The sequence below is a fragment of the Dryobates pubescens genome, chromosome 5 (assembly GCF_014839835.1).
Source record: "Dryobates pubescens isolate bDryPub1 chromosome 5, bDryPub1.pri, whole genome shotgun sequence".
NCBI lineage: Eukaryota > Metazoa > Chordata > Aves > Piciformes > Picidae > Dryobates > Dryobates pubescens.
In genome coordinates this window covers 37,359,346-37,377,861 of record NC_071616.1, presented here as the reverse complement: position 1 = coordinate 37,377,861, position 18,516 = coordinate 37,359,346, and the positions used below count along the sequence as shown (strand labels likewise).

At 42.2% G+C, this 18,516-nt stretch overlaps 2 protein-coding genes across 3 annotated transcripts; one reads left to right on the top strand and one right to left on the bottom strand.

Moving 5' to 3' along the window:
- Nucleotides 1-2,240: 2,240 nt before the first annotated feature.
- GEMIN2 (gem nuclear organelle associated protein 2) lies at nucleotides 2,241-9,486 on the top strand. 2 transcript variants are annotated; one of them, XM_054162052.1, is made up of 10 exons: nucleotides 2,241-2,395; nucleotides 2,999-3,083; nucleotides 4,389-4,478; nucleotides 5,066-5,125; nucleotides 5,285-5,395; nucleotides 5,903-5,947; nucleotides 7,435-7,503; nucleotides 8,739-8,849; nucleotides 9,028-9,086; nucleotides 9,417-9,486. In XM_054162052.1, the coding sequence occupies exons 1-10, from the start codon at nucleotides 2,274-2,276 to the stop codon at nucleotides 9,454-9,456; spliced, it is 792 nt and encodes a 263-aa protein (XP_054018027.1). In that variant the 5' UTR covers nucleotides 2,241-2,273; the 3' UTR covers nucleotides 9,457-9,486. The 2 variants fall into 2 exon arrangements, with proteins under 2 accessions (XP_054018027.1, XP_054018028.1); XM_054162053.1 differs by lacking the exon at nucleotides 7,435-7,503.
- A 2,459-nt stretch (nucleotides 9,487-11,945) lies between these two features.
- Nucleotides 11,946-17,793, bottom strand: TRAPPC6B (trafficking protein particle complex subunit 6B). Its single transcript, XM_009906609.2, has 6 exons — nucleotides 17,633-17,793; nucleotides 17,486-17,553; nucleotides 16,273-16,390; nucleotides 14,125-14,208; nucleotides 13,021-13,114; nucleotides 11,946-12,115 (listed from the first exon to the last, which is right to left on the bottom strand). Exons 1-6 carry the CDS (start codon nucleotides 17,711-17,713, stop codon nucleotides 12,084-12,086), a joined length of 477 nt encoding a protein of 158 aa, XP_009904911.1. The 5' UTR covers nucleotides 17,714-17,793; the 3' UTR covers nucleotides 11,946-12,083.
- Between the last annotated feature and the right edge of the window lie 723 nt (nucleotides 17,794-18,516).

Here is an 18,516-nt window from a genome sequence, read left to right as displayed (position 1 = left end):
AGAGGTAACAGGCAGTAACATGGAAGAAGGAAGAATAGGTAAGTATGCTAGTTCTGAAAGTTCACTACAAACAAATATATGAAGCATTTTCAACCAGTCATTAGCATTCAATGATTTAAACTTCAAGAAGTGTCTTGCAGCTGTTAAGGTGATGCAAACCACAGAAAGCAAGGAGAAGCAAAACAATAGAGAATAGAATCCTACCATGGTGTATACTCTTAATTTTAGTTTATATATTAATTTTTTTTATTCATCAGTACACACCCACTGATGCCAACTCACCCTTTCTTTGGAAAAGTGAATGCTTAGGCACTTGAGAAGAAAGCATATTAATTTCCAATTTCTTTTTCCTCTTCCTCCACTCCACTCGTATTTCATAGTAGTATCATAGTATGGTTGGAAGGGACCACAAGGATCATCTAGTTCCACCCTCCTGCCATGGGCAGGGACACCCCACACTAGATCAGGCTGGCCACAGCCTCACCCAGCCTGGTCTTAAACACCTCTAGGGATGGCACCCCAACCACGTCCCTGGACAACCCATTCCAGGGCTTCACCACTCTCATGGGGAAGAACTTCCTCCTCACCTCCAGCCTGAATCTCCCCACTTCCAGCTTCATTCCATTCCCTCTAGTCCTATCACTACCTGAGATCCTGAAAAGTCCCTCCCCAGCCTTCTTGTAGGCCCCCTTCAGATACTGGAAGGCCACAATTAGGTCACCTCGGAGCCTTCTCCAGACTGAACAGCCTCAATTTGCTAGGCATTGCAACAACATTGTTGGTACAACTCATTAGGAATAATTTTGTTATCCATAGAAGACTCCCTGCAATAATCAGAAATATCTTGCTTAGTTTAAAAAAAAAAAAAGTATCAATGGAAAGTTCCAGGAAAAGTGATCTAAGGTATATCTAAAATATATTGATAACTGGGGATTCTCTTTCTGTCAACAGTTCTTGACTTCATGGCAAACAGGAAAAGAAAAGAAAAAAGTTCTGAATATTACCACAGAATTAGAAAATAACATGTTACAGCTGGACTCACCACAATTTTTGTCTTGATCATTGGCCAGCCTTTCCAGAGGTATCACTGTGGTTTTACCTAAGCAGGCTTTATTTCCAGTGGTGACTGCAGCTGTTGCGTACTCAACTAGGGCGTTAGATCCGGGTTTCAGAATTAAAAGTGTTACACGTAGGTGAGGTGGCTTTGGGAACACCTTAACAAACAAAAGCCAGGGGAGAGGAGGAGTTAGGGTAGAAGTTTGCTCAGAACTGCCAAGATACAGCCTTGCAGAAAAGCATTGCTTTTTTTTTTTTTTAACTTACATCAGTAGTATTTACAGCTGCTCTGATCTACTAGATGGGACTGTGGGTAGCACTAAACTGACCTTGCATGCAGAACAAATAGGAAAAATGATACATATTGACATTTTCTGAAACAGGAATTTTGTAATACACAACATAAATGATACCAGCATTAGCCATCAATTTTCTGTCTTAAGAGGCCACCCCATTTGGTTTAATGCTACCTTAACAGGCAGATATTGCCACCTAATTGTATTTAATTCACAGTGATTTACAGCGCTGATTTCAACCATCCATCTCAAAGCATTTCACAGAAAGGATTAAGTGTTACTACTACTGGATGTCCACAGGTAGAATACAAAATGGTAAAGGTTAAAGAACCAGTTACAAAAACTAAGCCGTTAGAATAATGGCACAGGGCCTGTTATTAAAGGTTTGCACTAATCCACTGTATAAATAGGCCTAGTTTGGCAGGTACGACCTGGTACAACCCCTTTCTGTACTGCTCTGTGGACAAATTTCCTTTTATTCTCCTCCTTACATTTCTAGGGCAGCCAAAACCTCTAGGGCAGGAAGCCGCCCCGGGCTCGGCGCTTCCCCATAGCACAGCCCCAAGCACATTCACGGTATCGCTTTCACGTCAGAAGGCAGCACCTGCGCACCCTTACCGGGGCGCAAGCACTAAGAGGAAGGGGCAGGGGGACGGCGAGGCGTTTATAACAGCACAGGTCCGAGGATGCTCTAATCCCGAGCGCCCTAGGCCATGCCAGTTCCCATGGGGCAGAAGTCACCACGACGCTGTCGTGATCACCCCCACGACCCGGCTCGATTCCTGTGCTCTCGCGAGAGCAGCCAGTTAGCCCTCCCAGCGCGCCTGCGCGGCGGTGGGACGGCCCCCAGCGCCTCCCCGGCAGGCGGCCCCCGGGCAGGGGCCGGGCCCGAACGCTGCGGGCGGCCGTGGTGGTGTAGCCATGGAGCCGAGTGTGGAGGAGCTAATGCCGCGGCTGCTGCCCGTGGATGACTGTGACTTGGCTGAGGACTTCGACCCCACGGTGCCTCCCAGGACACCCCAGGAGTATCTGAAGCGCGTCCAGTGAGTGGCGGAGGGGAAGGGCTGCCGGTGCCGCCCGGACCGAGCTTCGCGTTGGGATGCGCAAGGGCGGCTGTATCACGCTCACCGGCCATCCGCGGCCAGCAGAGCTGCTTCCTCAACGCTCCCAGTGCGTTGGGAACCCGTCCGGTATCGCGTCTAGACCCATCCGCGCTCTGCCAGGCGGCTGCGTCTCTTGAGCTGCGTAACGCCCGCTGCACGCCGCGGGCCTCGGCGGGCTCGGTTCTGCGCAGCGCCCCGCAGCTCCGAGCGCCGATGCAGCGCAATTTCCCGTAGCAATGGAGGTCCAGTTCTTGGCTCTCCGTACCAGCAGCGGTGGCCTCTCTGCCCCCAGGTCTTGTTGCGGGAAGCGTTGCCGCACTTTGGCAAGTTAAGATGTAAGCGAGCTTCGAGGGGGCGGGAGCAGTCGTGTAGAAACGGAGAACGTTTGGTCTGCGACTCGCAAACCTTCGCTAAGAACTGCCGGTAGAGTCAGGGGTTTACATACCTAAAGATTTACATAGGAGCAATATTTCAGAGACATCCAGCATATAATGACTTGTTACAAAAAAGGAAAAAACGTAGCCACTTGATTTTGTTTTGTAGGATTGAAGCAGCTCGATGCCCAGATGTGGTAGTGGCGCAAATAGACCCCAGAAAATTGAGAAAAAAGCAGACAGTAAACATTTCAGTAAGTCTGAGAGCTCTTACACATTTTGAGGGGGAGGGGGGAAAGGAGGAAAATGTTAGTATCATAATGTTTGTACTAATGTTGGGTACTGGTTGGCATAGTTAAATAGCACTGTTGGCTTTTTAAAACATACAGAATTAAATGTGTGGTATGAACTGCTGGCTAACAAGAGTCTTTATAACTGATTTAAATTGATAATATCCATACTGTTTGATAGACAGCAGACTGATTTACTGAGGAAGTCAAATGTTGCAGTAAATTTTACAAATACTTGATCATAAAACTTGAATGAACTTTAGAAAAAAGGTATCTCCATACCTATATTTAATTATGTACCTAGGGTAAGGGTAGTAAGTGCAGCTGAGCTTTTCTAAAGTTAGATGAAATTATAGCATCACTTCTTTCCTTTTTGGTTGAACTCATCAGAATTTTTCTTTACTAGCCAAGCAGATTTTCCTGTTGTCACACTGCCCAGCCATCTAGGTTTTTAATCCACTTGCAAATAGTTCAAGGCACCAAGTTTGCCACTAGTCTGAAATCTACCTGATTGCTTAAGAAAAGCTGCTAGTGCTGTAACTTCTGTGACCATGCTCTTAATTTTTCTCAGAATTTCTTTCCTAAAATATATTTTTGTGATCCTCTCTGTTCTTGGACCTACTGTCTTGGTGAGTAGAACACTTAAAATCATAGAATCAGTAAGGTTGGAAAAGACTTCAAAGATCATCAAGTCCAACCTGTCACCCAAGACCTCACGACTACTAGACCATGGCACCAAGTGCCACCTCCAATCCCCTCTTGAACACCTCCAGGGATGGTGACTCCACCACCTCCCTGGGCAGCCCATTCCAATGGCTAACAACTCTCTCTGTGAAGAACTTTCTCCTCACCTCCAGCCTAAACTTCCCCTGGTGCAGCTTGAGACTATGTCCTCTTGTTCTGGTGCTGGTTGCCTGGGACTCATTGCATCTGTCCAAGATAAGGAAACAGCACCCTGCTTTTTATAAACAGGGGAATTAAGGCAGAACAACTGGTAAAAACCATGATCTTAAATAATTCTTTTTCAGTGTATGTTGAATACTTAGTTTTCCTGCTTATTTGCTTATGAGAAGAGTCAAACAGAAGCAATATTTTGTCTAAACTAACTGTTAAAGTCAGTCTTCAATGTGGTCATGAAATTATCCTTCTTAAATGAAGATCTAAAGGACATTGTTTATTTGATAGTGAACATTTGTTAGTTCTTTTGTTCTAAGGTTTCTTTTTATAAAGCTTTCTTTACATTATAGTTAATGCCAATATTTTCTTAAGATTTCCAGATGTCAGCCTGCTCCTGAAGGATATTCTCCAACACTGAAATGGCAACAGCAGCAAGTGGCCAATTTCTCAGCTGTTCGTCAGGTACAGAATGGCCTTTGTGAAGGGGGACTTGCACTGTCTAGGTAGAAGGCATCTGTGCTTTATGGGAACAAACTTGTATCTGGGACAGAAATGTTTTGACTTTATAGTAGGACAGATGTTTGCAGGCAAATGTTTTAAGTTCTTGAAAAAGAACACACTCTGTAGCTTTTTGAATCATGTTTAAAATAACTCTTTCAACTTCAGTGAAAACACGTCAATATTTAGATTAAATGATACGTGGAGTAGCTGAGGAAAGACAAAACTCCCTATGATGTTCTGCAGTTTTACTAAAACCTAGTGCTAGCAGGAAAAAGTCTAGAAGACTACTAAAACTTAGTACCTTAACTTTATGTAGTAGATTTCAAACTCTTTCATCTGTAGCATTAACATCCCAAAACCCCAGCATGAGCAACCTACGTTTATATTGAGGCATATAAAATATGTAGCCAGTTATGCCTCTTCATGATTTACATAACGCCGTAAAATATGCTGCTTTGTACATTTTAAGAACAGTGAAGAGCAATTGTGGCTAGACTGAAACAACTGCAAAGTTAAACTGTGATTTGGCTTCGTTTTAATTAACTCAGAGCCTGACCAAGCACAGAAATCACTGGCGGTCACAACATTTGGACAGCAACGTCAGCATGGTGAGTAGAGTCCCTAATGGTGCTGTTTTCATCCACTTACTAAATCACTGCTTAATCTTGTTTTAGTTTAATGCAGGAACTTCTGAATATCATCTTTCCTTCACTGTCTTCAAGACAGCAATATTTCACAGGTTTTCCTTTATTTTTATTTACTTTCAGCCAAAATCAGAGGATGAAGAAGGCTGGAAGAAGTTCTGCCTGGGTGAAAGAGTATACTCAGAAATAGATGCACTATCTGATAATGAAAATCTAGGAGTCAATTACGTAAAGGTGAGCATAGGACTTCTAACTAGTTTTTAGCTGCTGTGTTCTACTGTTTGTTACCACTTTATGCTAACAGGAAGTGCCCTTTGGTGAGACCAGAAGGTGCCATTCTTTTTCCAAGTGGAAACTGAGTGAAGCAGAGAACAAGTCTATCCCTTCAGTCAGAAAGATGATGAATTCCTTCATTTATTATCAGCACAGGACTTTGTTGCTCATCGAGCTGAAAGCTTTCTGCATAGCTTGCTTTAAGTCTTTTGTTGAATAGTGATACATGGTTGCTCTTCTCATACATGCTGTCCTACAAACATATCCTTCACTGTATCACTTTGAAAACTAACAAAACTAACAGTAAAAGCAAGGTTCTCTGATGCCAAATTTGGACCTTACTTGAAGATATCTTTTAAAATACACCTCAAAGCTCAGAACAAAACTTACAAATCACTATAAATGTCTGAGCATCACTTCAGACTATGATAATACACATTTTCCACCTTGATTTTTCTTTCTCTTCAGGTGGGCTTTCCTCCTTTGCTGAGTATTGTAAGCAGAATGAATCAGGTAAGCCTACCCCTCAGAATCACAGAGTAATATTGCATAAATGATTATTTTTCATATTCTATCTGTTGCAAAAACCTTACCTTATTTTTCTGTGCTAGAGTAGGGGATTGTGTATAACAACTGCTACTCATTGTACAGGGAAAACATCATCTCACCTTCAACTGCAAACCACTTTACTAGCAAACACTAATCATGACTAGTTTTAAGAGTGCTTTGTCTTTTCAATTTCTCTGTAAAACCTGTAACACTTCAGCTTTTGCTGAATGCCTCATTAGGTGCCTGACAGTTTAAGATGTCTTATTTATGTTTTAAATACAGTCCTTCAACTTGTGAACCCTTAGGTATCTTGTAAGGCTATAAGAATCACACTTAATCTTTCCTTTACTACTGTTTCCCACAAGTCACCTGTGGTGGATTGAGATTTCCCCCCCAGTATAAACCAAATTTTAAAGGTATAGCCTAAAACTACCACATGACCTCTGTATCATTCCTAATCTGTGGCTACTTATCCATAACTTTAACACAGAAAATAATTTTATATATAAAGTCCTTTCCAAAAAATGGTGCTTAAATACTTTATTTACACTAATACATAGAATAGAATACATAGAATAAACCAGGTTGGAAGAGACCTTCAAGATCACCGCGTCCAACCCATCAACCAATCCAACACCACCCAAACAACTAACCCACGGCACCAAGCACCCCATCAAGTCTTCTCCTGAAAACCTCCAGTGATGGCAACTCCACCACCTCCCCAGGCAGCCCATTCCAATGTGCAATCACTCTTTCTGTATAGAACTTTTTCCTAACATCCAGCCTGAACCTCCCCTGGCGCAGCCTGAGACTGTGTCCTCTTGTTCTGGTACTGGCCGCCTGGGAGAAGAGACCAACATCCGTCTGTCTACAACCTCCCTTCAGGTAGTTGTAGAGAGTAATAAGGTCACCCCTGAGTCTCCTCTTCTCCAGGCTAAGCAATCCCAGCTCCCTCAGCCTCTCCTCACAGGGCTTATGTTCCAAACCCCTCACCAACTTTGTTGCCCTTCTCTGGACTCGTTCCAGCAAGTCAACATCCTTCCTAAACTGAGGGGCCCAGAACTGGACACAGTACTCAAGGTGCGGCCTAACCAGTGCAGTGTACAGGGGCAGAATGACCTCCCTGCTCCTGCTGGCCACACTGTTCCTGATGCAGGCCAGGATGCCATTGGCCCTCTCAGCTGCCTGGGCACACTGCAGGGTCATGTTCAGTCTACCGTCAACCAGCACCTCCAGGTCCCTCTCAGCCTGGCTGTTCTCCAGCCACTCTGACCCCATATATGTAACTTCAACCTGAAATAAATACCAGATAGTGTCACAGTGCAGTAAAAATACATCATGTGTATTTTAAATCCCATTGCTTTTTATATAAACATAATCCTTCGGGTAGCAGGACAGCAAAACAAAACATGGAAGGTATTGTATTGTCTCTTTCTGTTCCTCTTTTGAAGGCAACAGTAACCAGTGTCTTAGAATACCTGATAAGCTGGTTTGGAGAGAAAAAATTTACTCCAGAACTGGTAATTTTTAATTTCTTCTAACTACTTGCACATGAACACATCAGCAAAGGGATAAATTGTCATAGTTTGCTGTGAAGTTATTTTAGTTTCTGAAGAGCTCTCTAGATGCATGTATCATATTCAGTTACTTTCAAAACCTTTTTTATTAGATACTAAAACAAGTATTCCTGTACATTTTTGTAAGGCTTATTAGAAAACATAATGGATACAGATCTACCAAGTACTGCCAACACACCTTTTCCTTTTTTATTGCTCCCCATGCTAACTTGAACCACAAGGTTACATGAGTCTTGGTGCTGGGGAGAGAAGATGCTCTGACTGCTGCACCTTTGGTTCTGACCAGTTGAAGCTGTCAGGGTGCTGAACATTATTTACTGACACCTCAATTTTAGTCTGAAGATGCATGAAAATGTGCTTGCAGAGACACATTTAATATTTCCACATGGAGCATAGACCAGAAACCTGAGCTGTATTAGTGTGGTGACAAAGTAGATTGACTAGCTATGTAATGACATCACAGCCACAAAAGACCTTGGTGGATTCATCTCATTCAGCAGAACAAAGCAAGAGAGTAATGAAAAATTAAATCTGTAATACTAAAGAGTTTCACTATTTGAGTCACTTAAAGGCCTTTCATGTCTGTCCTCTTCAGTAGGCCTCTCTTCAACTAACATGCTGCAGAGAATGTGTATTGACTTTCAGTTTATTCCCATAATGAAAGTCACTAGACACTGGAATGAAGTTAAACTGGTAGGAAAAATTACATTTATAAGAATGCAGGAGAAAGGAAAATGCAAAGGATGTGTCTACACAGTGGTACAAATCTCAAAGCTGATTTAACAGCATTAGTTCCACAAAGATCTGACTTGACACATTCACTTTCCAGGAATGTTCTTCCACTTTGCAAAGTGAAAAAATAGCTAAGTAATAATCTTTAGCCATTACTAAAACTATCCTTCTCTTAAACTTTAATAGTGTAAGCTGTATTATTATATATCTTTGGCAGTATTAAAAAACAATTACCAGGCATTCCAGGAGTACTGCTCACAAGCTTGTCTTGAAATACAAAATTCTACTGTGTAGTGTCTAATTTGGCTTTCAAATGTTTCAGTTCTGGCAGCAGAACTTAAATTTTGTTTTGAGACCTGTGTTCCAGGCTTGCTCTCTATAACAAGAGTTCACAAATCTTCAAAGAAATGCTTTTAATTAAAACTTTGTTATTGGAATCCACACAGGGTAGATGGCTTTATGCACTGTTGGCCTGCCTTGAAAAACCTTTGCTACCTGAAGCTCACTCCCTTATTCGACAGCTGGCAAGAAGATGCTCAGAAGTCAGAGTACTAGAGGTAAGATTTAATGAAACATTGTGCAAAGGACTTGTTGAACTTCAAGAACAGAAAAATCATCCTCCTAGTAATTTGTGAAGTCTTGCCTGAGAGTGAAGGGAAGATTTCAAGCATGTAACAGCTTTTCCATTTGACCTAGGTACCAAAAGAACTGTTCTTCTATTTATTTCTCTTTCAGGAGAACAAGAATGCAGAACAGATATCAGCACTGAACTTGATAATCTGCTTAGTTAGCAGGTAATGCAACCTACATGCCTAAAAGGGTAAAGTATGTCCAGAAAAAAATGTGTGATTACTCTTGGTTTAACCTAGATTATTCTACAGCAGAAGTCAAAGTACCCTGGGCCTTTACAGCTAATGTACTTAGTTAAAAGGATTTAAGCTAAACGTAAGAGTAAAGAAGGTTTACTGATTTCTTCATCAGATGAGCCCCCTCAACTCCAAAGCTGTAATTACTATAGAAACACTGAAAGAAGAGCTAGGAAGCAAGGGGTCTAACAGCTCAGAACAAAGTAGGGAGTATGTTGCATTAGAGGTTTCTTACAGTATTTTACTTCTCTCCACTAGGTACTTTGATCAACGCGACTTGGCTGATGAGCCTTCCTAGACTGTTTCGAGACTACAAAGTATTGTGCAGAGCTAACAGCAAGACCCTGCACTGTTCAGACCTGAAGTACTGTAAAACCCCTTCAGAACACCATCATCATCATGCATTTGGGATAGCTATGAATACCTTAACATGAGCTTTATTTAGCATGAGGTTGTCAGTGTTTCAGATACCATCATCATCATTGTAAAATGGTCAATGAACTGTCTGGCATCATCTCTCCAGCTACTGTCTCTGTAAACTACATTCTTGGTTAGAAACTTCCACCATCTGAGTAATCCTGTGGACACTGCCTTTAGGTGAAGTCTGAAGTTACATTACAAATTGTTGTCCTTTATCTAGAACACACCTATTGAGGGCTTTTTAAAATAAAACTGAAGTTGTAAAGTGTTCTTAAACATTGTGGCTCTTCTCATTCTTCATACTACTTAACAGACTTACTATATATAGAAGTCTACATATTAGGACTGAACATTGGGTTGTGTTGGTTTTTCTGGGGTTTGTTCATTTTCCCCAAGTTTTGCTTCCTAAGCTTAAGCAATGCTAAGCAGTTCACCTCTAGCCAGTAACTTATTGAAACAATTATTTTTAGTAAAACATTACTACTTCTGATCAATAATACTATTTTTTTTTTAGTAAAAAGTGGTAAATTTATGCAGCTGTATTCAATGCTTTTAATAGAAGCATTTCTTAAACAGAACAAACAACCTTACGTTCTCTAGGGTACCTTGACAAATACATTAGCTTCCTTATCTATATATTCAAAGTGGAGTGCTTCACCATGGGTATCAGCACCTACTTGGTACATACATGACTCCCTCAGTCCCTCTGATTCTAATTATCTTCAAAATTTAAACATCCATGTTACAGGAAGTATAAATTCTGGTGACAGCAAATTGATACACAGTATTGACTGACATCTCCTTCCTGTATATTGTAGAATCTAAAAGTCCCTCACCTCACTATTAAAAATAATCATTAACCACAACCTTTATTACGTCTTTGAATGATTGCCACTTCTGCAGGTGGAAGGGTAGTCTTAACCATCAAGTGAAAAATCAAAGTCAATTGTAATAACTACTGGAGTTTAAAGTCTGTAGATGGAAGTTAGCAATGGTTATGTTGATTCTAAATGTCTACCACACTAATGTGATGACATCAAAATATCCACCTATTAGACATACAATGCAAATTATTTATAGTCTCTTTAGAAACATTTTCAGCATGTTGAAAGCAGGATGAGCTGGCAACTGAAGAACCCAGGAAATGCAAGAATAGGAGTTAGGTAATTCTCTAGCTCTACAATTTTGAATAAATTTTGAGTTACAAAGGTAAACAACCACCACAGCCTTTCTATAAACCACCTGTATAAGAACACAGTGTTTTCAGTCAACTGTAGTTTCATCTTTGCTATTTCATAAACAGTGGGGCAGCATTCTGCTACTTTTGAGCTAAGTGTTTCCTGGATTTGTCATACTATTCAGCTACAACTAACTAGCATTCACAGTACCTCAAAAGCTCAGAATTTGGTCACATATTAAGCTCAAGTGTAAAAGCCCTGATTATGTTTACAACCTCTCTAGCTCGCCAGCTTCTAACAGCTAACTAGAAAAGGCTTGCTCAGTTGCAAACTACCCAGCTTCCCCAGAGCTTAGGGAAGAACAGCTTCCACTGTTACTTGCCAACTATGCAACTGGACAACACAAACTTCTCCCAACACAGAAGGTAGTTAAAACAATCAAAGGTGCTATTTTGGCATGTCAGCTGTTCCAGTTAGCCTGTTAGTGGTCTCAAAGGAGAAACCGAATCACTACTACACAGCATTCTTGTACTTAAACACCCTAAGTTTCCATCTTGATTCACCCGAAGCCTGAACTTGCCAACAGAAAAGTCTTACATCAAAAATCATTAAATACTTGGAGATGTTTCCATGCTTACCTACAGCAAGATATGTATTGTTATGAAAATCTTGTTACAAGTAGTATCTAGCAAACCCCCATGTCCTGGAGAGTCTTGATAGCTTCTTGCAGGCCTAATCATCTTCCTGCATACAGTCATGACAGGAGTTGTAGCTAGCAATTAAAAAACAATTCAATTAATACTGAATTTATGCACAATAAGCTACAACAAATTTCCTTCTCTTTCCTACTGTCCCTTATCATTCCAACAAAGAAACTAAGCCTGCACTGCATACTGTTAATTAAGGTTCATAAACTAATGGCTTCCTCACAAAAGCTACTACTGCCTCACAGTTTAGAGGGAAAGGCAGCAGTCAGGCACTCAGGTGACACAAAACACATTAATTTCTTACTCCAATTTAGTCTTGGTCAGGCTTTTACTCAGTTCTCAAAACATGCCTCTGGTCTTCCATCTGTGCTGTTTTGTCAGCTGAAGCCTTTTGCTGAAAACTATATAGGCAGTTTTTACCATGTGGACATCAATACCTTGGTATAGAATCAATTTCATACCAAGACACAAGGATAGTATTATTTTGATGAATATTTATTATATATTTTGGAATTGTGCTGCACACTGCTGTAATTTACAAGCTACAAACAAAGCTGAACCGAGACACTGAATCCACACAAAAAGGATTTGTAAGGTAGATACCCAGCTTGAAATCTGCTCTACATCTTCTGTATCATCACCTGAAATTTACCTGCAAAGAAAAAAAGCAGAATCAGATCAAAGTTATCACCTCTTACAGTCATTTTTCCAAGTAATCATTTTCTTGTAATAATTTTGTTAAATGGAATAGTAAGGAAGTTTTCAATCTTGGGGTCTAATTATGAACAACCTAGCCATTATTTAAAGTGAAGTTCATCTGAACAGATTTCTTTCTCTTCCTTTTTTTTTTGTTGGTTTAAGTTAATCCATATCCCCCCATCCTAACAGTTTTGACAGCTAAATATAAAATTTGTGCACCCTTTGGAAATTTCTAAACCCACCTTAGGCAGCTTGGGCAGCCAGCACCAGAACAAGAGGACACAGTCTCAAGCTGTGCCAGGGGAGGTTTAGGCTGGATGTTAGGAAGAAGTTCTTCATAGAAAGAGTGATTTCCCATTGGAATGGGCAGCCCAGGGAGGTGGTGGAGTCACCATCACTGGAGGTGTTTAGCAAGAGACTGGATGGGGTGCTTGGTGCCATGGTTTAGTTGATTAGATGGTGTTGGGTGATAGGTTGGACTCGATGATCTCAAAGGTCTTTTTCAACCTGGTTAATTCTATTCTATCATGTTCTATGCTATCCTGTTCTAAAGGGCATGTTATCTAGTTGTTTTTTATCTCTACTTGTTCATATAGCCTCCTGGACACACATCCTTATGCATCTGATGCTTTCAAATGTGAATACAATTCTTGATTTTGCTTTCCAGTCAATATAACGGAGGTTCACTCTCTCAGTATTTTCTAAACACTAAAGCATTTAGTGACAAACTACATCCTCCTGTTCAGACTGACTCCTGTGGCACAGCAGCTTCAAAATTCGACCTTCATAAACAGTGGTAAGTCAGTACAGACAGTTACCCAGTGAGCTCAAAATTGAGCTACAAAAGGAACTACTTACATGCCGGCATAGATGAAACTTCAGCTGTTACAATACTCTTTATTCCCAAATTCGAGAGGCCACCTCTGATTAGTCCACAGGTAAATGCTAAATACTAAATACAAAGTTGCACTTTCAATATGTGTCAAGGGTGAAGCTTGTTACTAAAGACAGAAAATAAGTTCTCAAAACTCAGCCTGGATAGCTGGGCAATATAAAACTATGGGGGTCTTGTGCTTGAGAGACTTCATCATGTCTAATAGATTAAAGCTCCAATATTTGGAGCTCACAATACAGATTTCTTGCTAGAGCCACTACCTTGAGTCACTTTTTTCTATTTCCAACAAACTTGCAGGAACTTAATATCCTTAAAACAATTATTCCCAAGACTTGGCTGAAATTATCAACTGCTGTTAAAGTCAATGAAGGAAAACCAGTCCAAGATGGCATTCTTGCACAGACTATGTCTTATGTAAGTCAAGAGCCTGCAGATGTTTTATGTTGCAAAAGGGAGTAAGGATCTCACCAAACACCCCAAGAAAAATAATAATCACAAGGAAAATATTCTGAAACTATGATGACAAAGAGGATCAAGAATTAAGAAACCATAACATGGAACTGCATGCCCAATTTCTTACATTCACCTGAACCAAAGTGCTTGCAAGAAGTTCTGCAGAGGCATTGATTTTACCTATCCTAACTCAGCATTCAACATTCAAAACAGTGGAAGCTCTCTCTGAATGTTCACATAATCTCAGAAGCCTGTTCTAGGTAATAAATAGCATCTTCTTAATATGGTTGGGAAGTGTTAAAAATGTTTCTAAAAGCACATGCCTTACAAAGAGAAAGAATCTGTCTGACAGTGGCAGATAATGGCAGACCAGCTCCTACCACGAAGTAACTGGAACATGACAACAGCAAGTTTCACCACAACTGTGACCACTTCATGAAACATAAATCAGATCCACTGTTGTGAAACAAGGTGAATTTCTACAATGGAGAGGTTTTGGAGACTAAACTTTACCCTGTGAAGACTTCACATCCATTCAATGAGAAAATGCAAAGTTATTATTATTAACAGATAATTCAGATCTGGTAAATCCTAAAGGTGGAACTGAAGAGTACCTTGGGTGCGTGTTCCAAGTACTGCTTTCCCGCAGACATTTGTGTCAAGAGACGAAATTTATTGTCTTGAAGGACATATATACCCTGTTTAAAAAAAAAAAAAGAAAAAGATTTTTTTTTAGTTGAATATGCAGCATCATGAAATCAACAGTTTTGTGAAGAGTTTGGATTTGTTGAAAGAATAGGGCTGTTCTCAGGTTGAAAAAATGAAATTTTAGATTAAGGCTTACGTTTCCTTCTCAAATTCAGTGAAAATTATCTTCCTTGATAACAGTAGAGGCAACAACAGCCAGCAGATGATCAAATTAGAAGTCTAGTGTTTTCTATGTTACAATCTTGTGCCACAATATACATTTCACTGAGCTGAGTATGAACAGAGTACAGCTTAATCTGCACCTATCATTTCAATTCCTTTGCTAATGGCTCTGCTACCTTGGAATTTCATAACCCTTGAAATGAAATTAAGGCTGCACTTACAGTTGAGAACTAAGCTAAATACTCCAGCTCTCCTTGAACTCAAACACAGATTTCCAAGGTAACTGCTAATGATTGAAGACATTGGAATGGGCTGCCCAGGGAGGTGGTGGCGTCTCCGTTCCTAGAGGTGTTCAAGAGGGGATTGGATGTGGCACTTGGTGCCATGGTCTAGTAGTCATTAGGTCTTGGGTGACAAGTTGGAGTAGATAATCTTTGAGGTCTTTTCCAACCTTGTTGACTCTATTCTGTTCTAGTCTATTCTATTCTACTCTGTTCTAGTCTATCTTATCCTATCACTTGATAAGACAGCTCACTGAACAATAGAACCTATTTTATTTGGCACGATCCTTGTTCGTATTTTGATACAACAGGAAAATGTCTATTAATAAAGGGGAAAAAAAAAAAGTCATTCAAAAGGAAGAAGATTTTTCAATTCTAGTAAAATAGCTCCTTAAGTTATTTTGTTCCTGCTTTAAGAACTGTGGCTGGTGATAAAGGGTAGGACATAGACACAGTGCAACGTTTCTGGCTTGAAAATCTGGGAAGTTTTTCAGCAGTTTCTTAGTGCAATTAAGTGTCTTAACTGATGAAAATTAAGTATTCCTTAACAAAAAAAATGCTTTAAGGCAGCCATTCTATTTAAATGGATGTTAAGACAACAATACCATTTCCTCATGCTACTTTTCTACTAAACTAAATTGATTGGGAAATACATTAAAAAGCTCCTGATAAGTGTTAATCAACTGGAACCATTACTGTCCTGTCAGTTTGTAACTCTGACATCATATATGAAATGTAGTCTTTTCAAACAGACTGGTAACAAAGGCATTACAAGCAAGTAGTAAATTGTATTCTGAAGCTACCCTTAAAAATCTGCTTGCTGAACAAATACAGAACATTTTGGATTTCCTATTAGGCAGTCAAATCTATACCAATAGAAACAAAAAACTGCACTAGTAACTCAAAGCAGCTTCAGATTTTTTTTCAATCCCAGACACAAATCCAGGCTGGGTGCAGAGTGGGTTGAGAATAGCTCTGAAGAAAGAGACTTAGGTGTATTAATTGATGGGCTCACCATGAGCTGGCAGTGTGCTCATGCAGCCCAGAAGGCAAATCATATCCTGGGCTGCATCACGAGGAGTGGAGCAAGCGGGGTAAGAGAGGAAATTATTCCCCTTTATTCTGCTGAGACCCCCCTCTCCAATACATCTCTGATGTCCCCATTATAAGAAGGACACAGAGCTGTTGGAGAAAATCCAGAGGAGGGCCACAAAGATGATCCAAGGTATGGAACACCCTACCCTATGAGGATAAGCTGAAGGAGTTGCAGTTGTTGAGCCCTGAGAAGGCTCCAGGGGAACCTGAAAGGTCCCTACAGGAAGGTTAGAGAGGAACTTTTCATAAGGATGTCTAGCAACAGGACAAGAGGAGAGTAGGTTTAGACTGTATCTTAGAAGTTCTTCAGTACAAGGGTGGCAAGACTTTGGAACAGGCTGCCCAGGGAGGTTGTGGATGCCTCCTCCCTGAAGCTCTTCAAGGTCGTGCTGGATGAGGCCTTAAGCAGTCAAGCTGAGTTGTGTGGCATCCCTGCCCATGGCACGGAGGCTTGAGAAGATGATCTCTAAGGCCCCTTCCAACCTAAGCCAGTCTATGATTCCACAGCCATAGTACCTGGTGATTAGTCCTTAGGTTATCGATTTGTTTCTTGAATACAGTTGTCCAAAAATCTTTGCAAATGAACTTCATAATATCTAATTCATCCTTGAACCTGGCAGTATCTTTTGTAAACCTAAGAGGTAAGTGAGAAATACATCAATAACAAAGGTCCACACAACAGAAACAGAAAAATACGGGGGAAAAAAGGACTATTTTTGAGGCTGTTAGAGCAAGTAGTTTTCCAACCATTGTACAGTATCATTCCAGCATCACTCTGTATGTTCATCAAGCATTTTAACAGCACCACAGAGTTATCTTAATACCTGCCACATGACAACTGAATAAATGGTTTTACTTATTGAAGACAGTTGAAGTACAAAAAGATGCAAAGCACTCCGATAAACAAAAAAACTCAGGCCTTGTTATGACTTGGAAGGAGTCCTTCAGACACACAAAAAAGCACTAATGCACAGGGACATAAACCAGGAAGTATAAAAACTTATTCCTGGTTCCCAAAATGTGACCTCTTTTCTCTTGTTTATACCAGAATTCTGTTTATCCTCCTTCAGGATCTTTATCTGGCACCAAAGCACCACTCTGTTCAATGAAAGGACGGCTTTGGAAGCTTAATAGTCTCCACATGACCTCAGAAAGAGGGCAATGAAGTCGGATGTGCAGCAAGTTATCTTGCACCCCTAAAGGGCCTGGGGAAACAAGGAGGCAACCTGCTCGGTCGCAAAGTTCCAGGGACTGAGAATTAGTTAGAATAATGAAACCAATCATAAATTACATTTAATAAATAGATTAGGAAGCAAAGAAAATAACGAAATGCACCAGAAGTGAAACACTACACAAAAGTAGGTCTACACAAAGTGCAGTAAAAATCGTAAGTATTGAAAGCAACTATATAATCTGCCACAGTTTTCATGATGAAAAGCACAGGGGAAATACATAACTGCCCTGTGGTATTCAAACGCAGGTCCTCACAAGCATGAGGTGCCAAAGGAGACGATGCCAGAACGCATAGGAGTAACATACCCACAGAATAGTTCTCTGTCCACCCAAAGCACCCAGCGAACATCCTGCCCCCAGCCGGCCGTGTAAGAGGGGGGTGTGGGCGCCCGCAGGGCAAACGCAGGGGAAAGCTCCCTAGGACGAGCAACACCCTCCGGCTCTGGGAGCAGGAAGACGGGCGCTGAAACGGGCCGAGGCTGCAGCGGGGACTTACCTCTCGATCAGCCCCTGCCCAACGCGGAAGCCCATGCTCTCCAGTTTGGTGGTGCAGCGACCGTTCTCCTGCAAAACACAAGACGCCACCGCCGCTTTACCCCGGCCGCTGCCGGGCGGCCCCCAGGGATGCCCCGGCCCCACTCACCCCTTCGCCCTGCTCGGCGGCGCGGTAGAGCCCCGCCACCATCTCGTTGTGCAGCAAGAGGAAGAGTGCCTCGTCTGCCATCTCCGCTCCGCAGCAGAGACTCCCTCCTGCCGCCGCCTCTTCCTCGCCCTCACCCCCCAAGCTCGCCCGATGCCGCGGCAACCGGCACCTGCCGCCGCGGCCCCTCCGCCGCCGCGCCGCCTCTTCCGGTTGTGCTGAAGGTGCGGGCGGGCTCCGTCGCCCTCTGATGCTCCCGACAGAGGCGGGGCAGCCGGTAGCTGCCTGTAGAGGAACGGCTTGGCGTTCCCGCCAGCCGCCAGGGGAAGGCCTGCCACAGCTGGCTAGCGCCGGCCGAAGCCTCTGCTGTGGAGGAAGAAAGCCTTTTACGTTATCGCCTTCCGGAGCGCGCTGCCTCGGGCTGTGGCGCGAACAGGGGCTGCACAAGCGGGTGTCATGAATGGGAGCTCGGGGCTGGGGCGCCCCCGCACTCCTTACTGCAGAAACTGGACGAGGGGTGGAGTAATTGTTTTTTTCAGTGCCTTCAGAAGGCCGCTCGTTCATTCGCTTTCCATTCTGCTATTAATGGGCGGCGGCCTCCGCGCCCGGGAGCTCTCCCCGACCCTTCCATAGAAATGTCACCGGCTATTCACCGGGAAAGGGCACACCCTAGACGTGACGAATAACGCCCAATAACGGGTATTTTACAGCCGCTGTATAGAAGCCCAAGCCACCAAGTTTCGGGTGACGGCCTGCAGGCATAAGGACCGACGGAGAAGCGACAGCGCCTCCTAACGTGTGGCCGTCGCCGCTTGCCGGCCCGGTTAGTGACCAAGCCTTCAGTAACATCATCGCCTATTGGCTTGCCTTGCGCGGCAGCTTTTGCA

Coding starts and splice junctions, on each gene's coding strand:
- TRAPPC6B (XM_009906609.2), bottom strand. CDS start 17,713: ATGGCAGACGAGGCACTCTTCCTCTTGCTGCACAACGAGATGGTGGCG. Junction 13,115..14,124: donor ACTTGGAACACGCACCCAAG/GTACTCTTCAGT, acceptor CTTTGTATTTAG/TATTTAGCATTTACCTGTGG. Junction 12,116..13,020: donor AGTTTCATCTATGCCGGCAT/GTAAGTAGTTCC, acceptor TTTTCTTTGCAG/GTAAATTTCAGGTGATGATA.
- GEMIN2 (XM_054162052.1), top strand. CDS start 2,274: ATGGAGCCGAGTGTGGAGGAGCTAATGCCGCGGCTGCTGCCCGTGGAT. Junction 3,084..4,388: donor AGCAGACAGTAAACATTTCA/GTAAGTCTGAGA, acceptor TATTTTCTTAAG/ATTTCCAGATGTCAGCCTGC. Junction 7,504..8,738: donor AAAAATTTACTCCAGAACTG/GTAATTTTTAAT, acceptor GAATCCACACAG/GGTAGATGGCTTTATGCACT.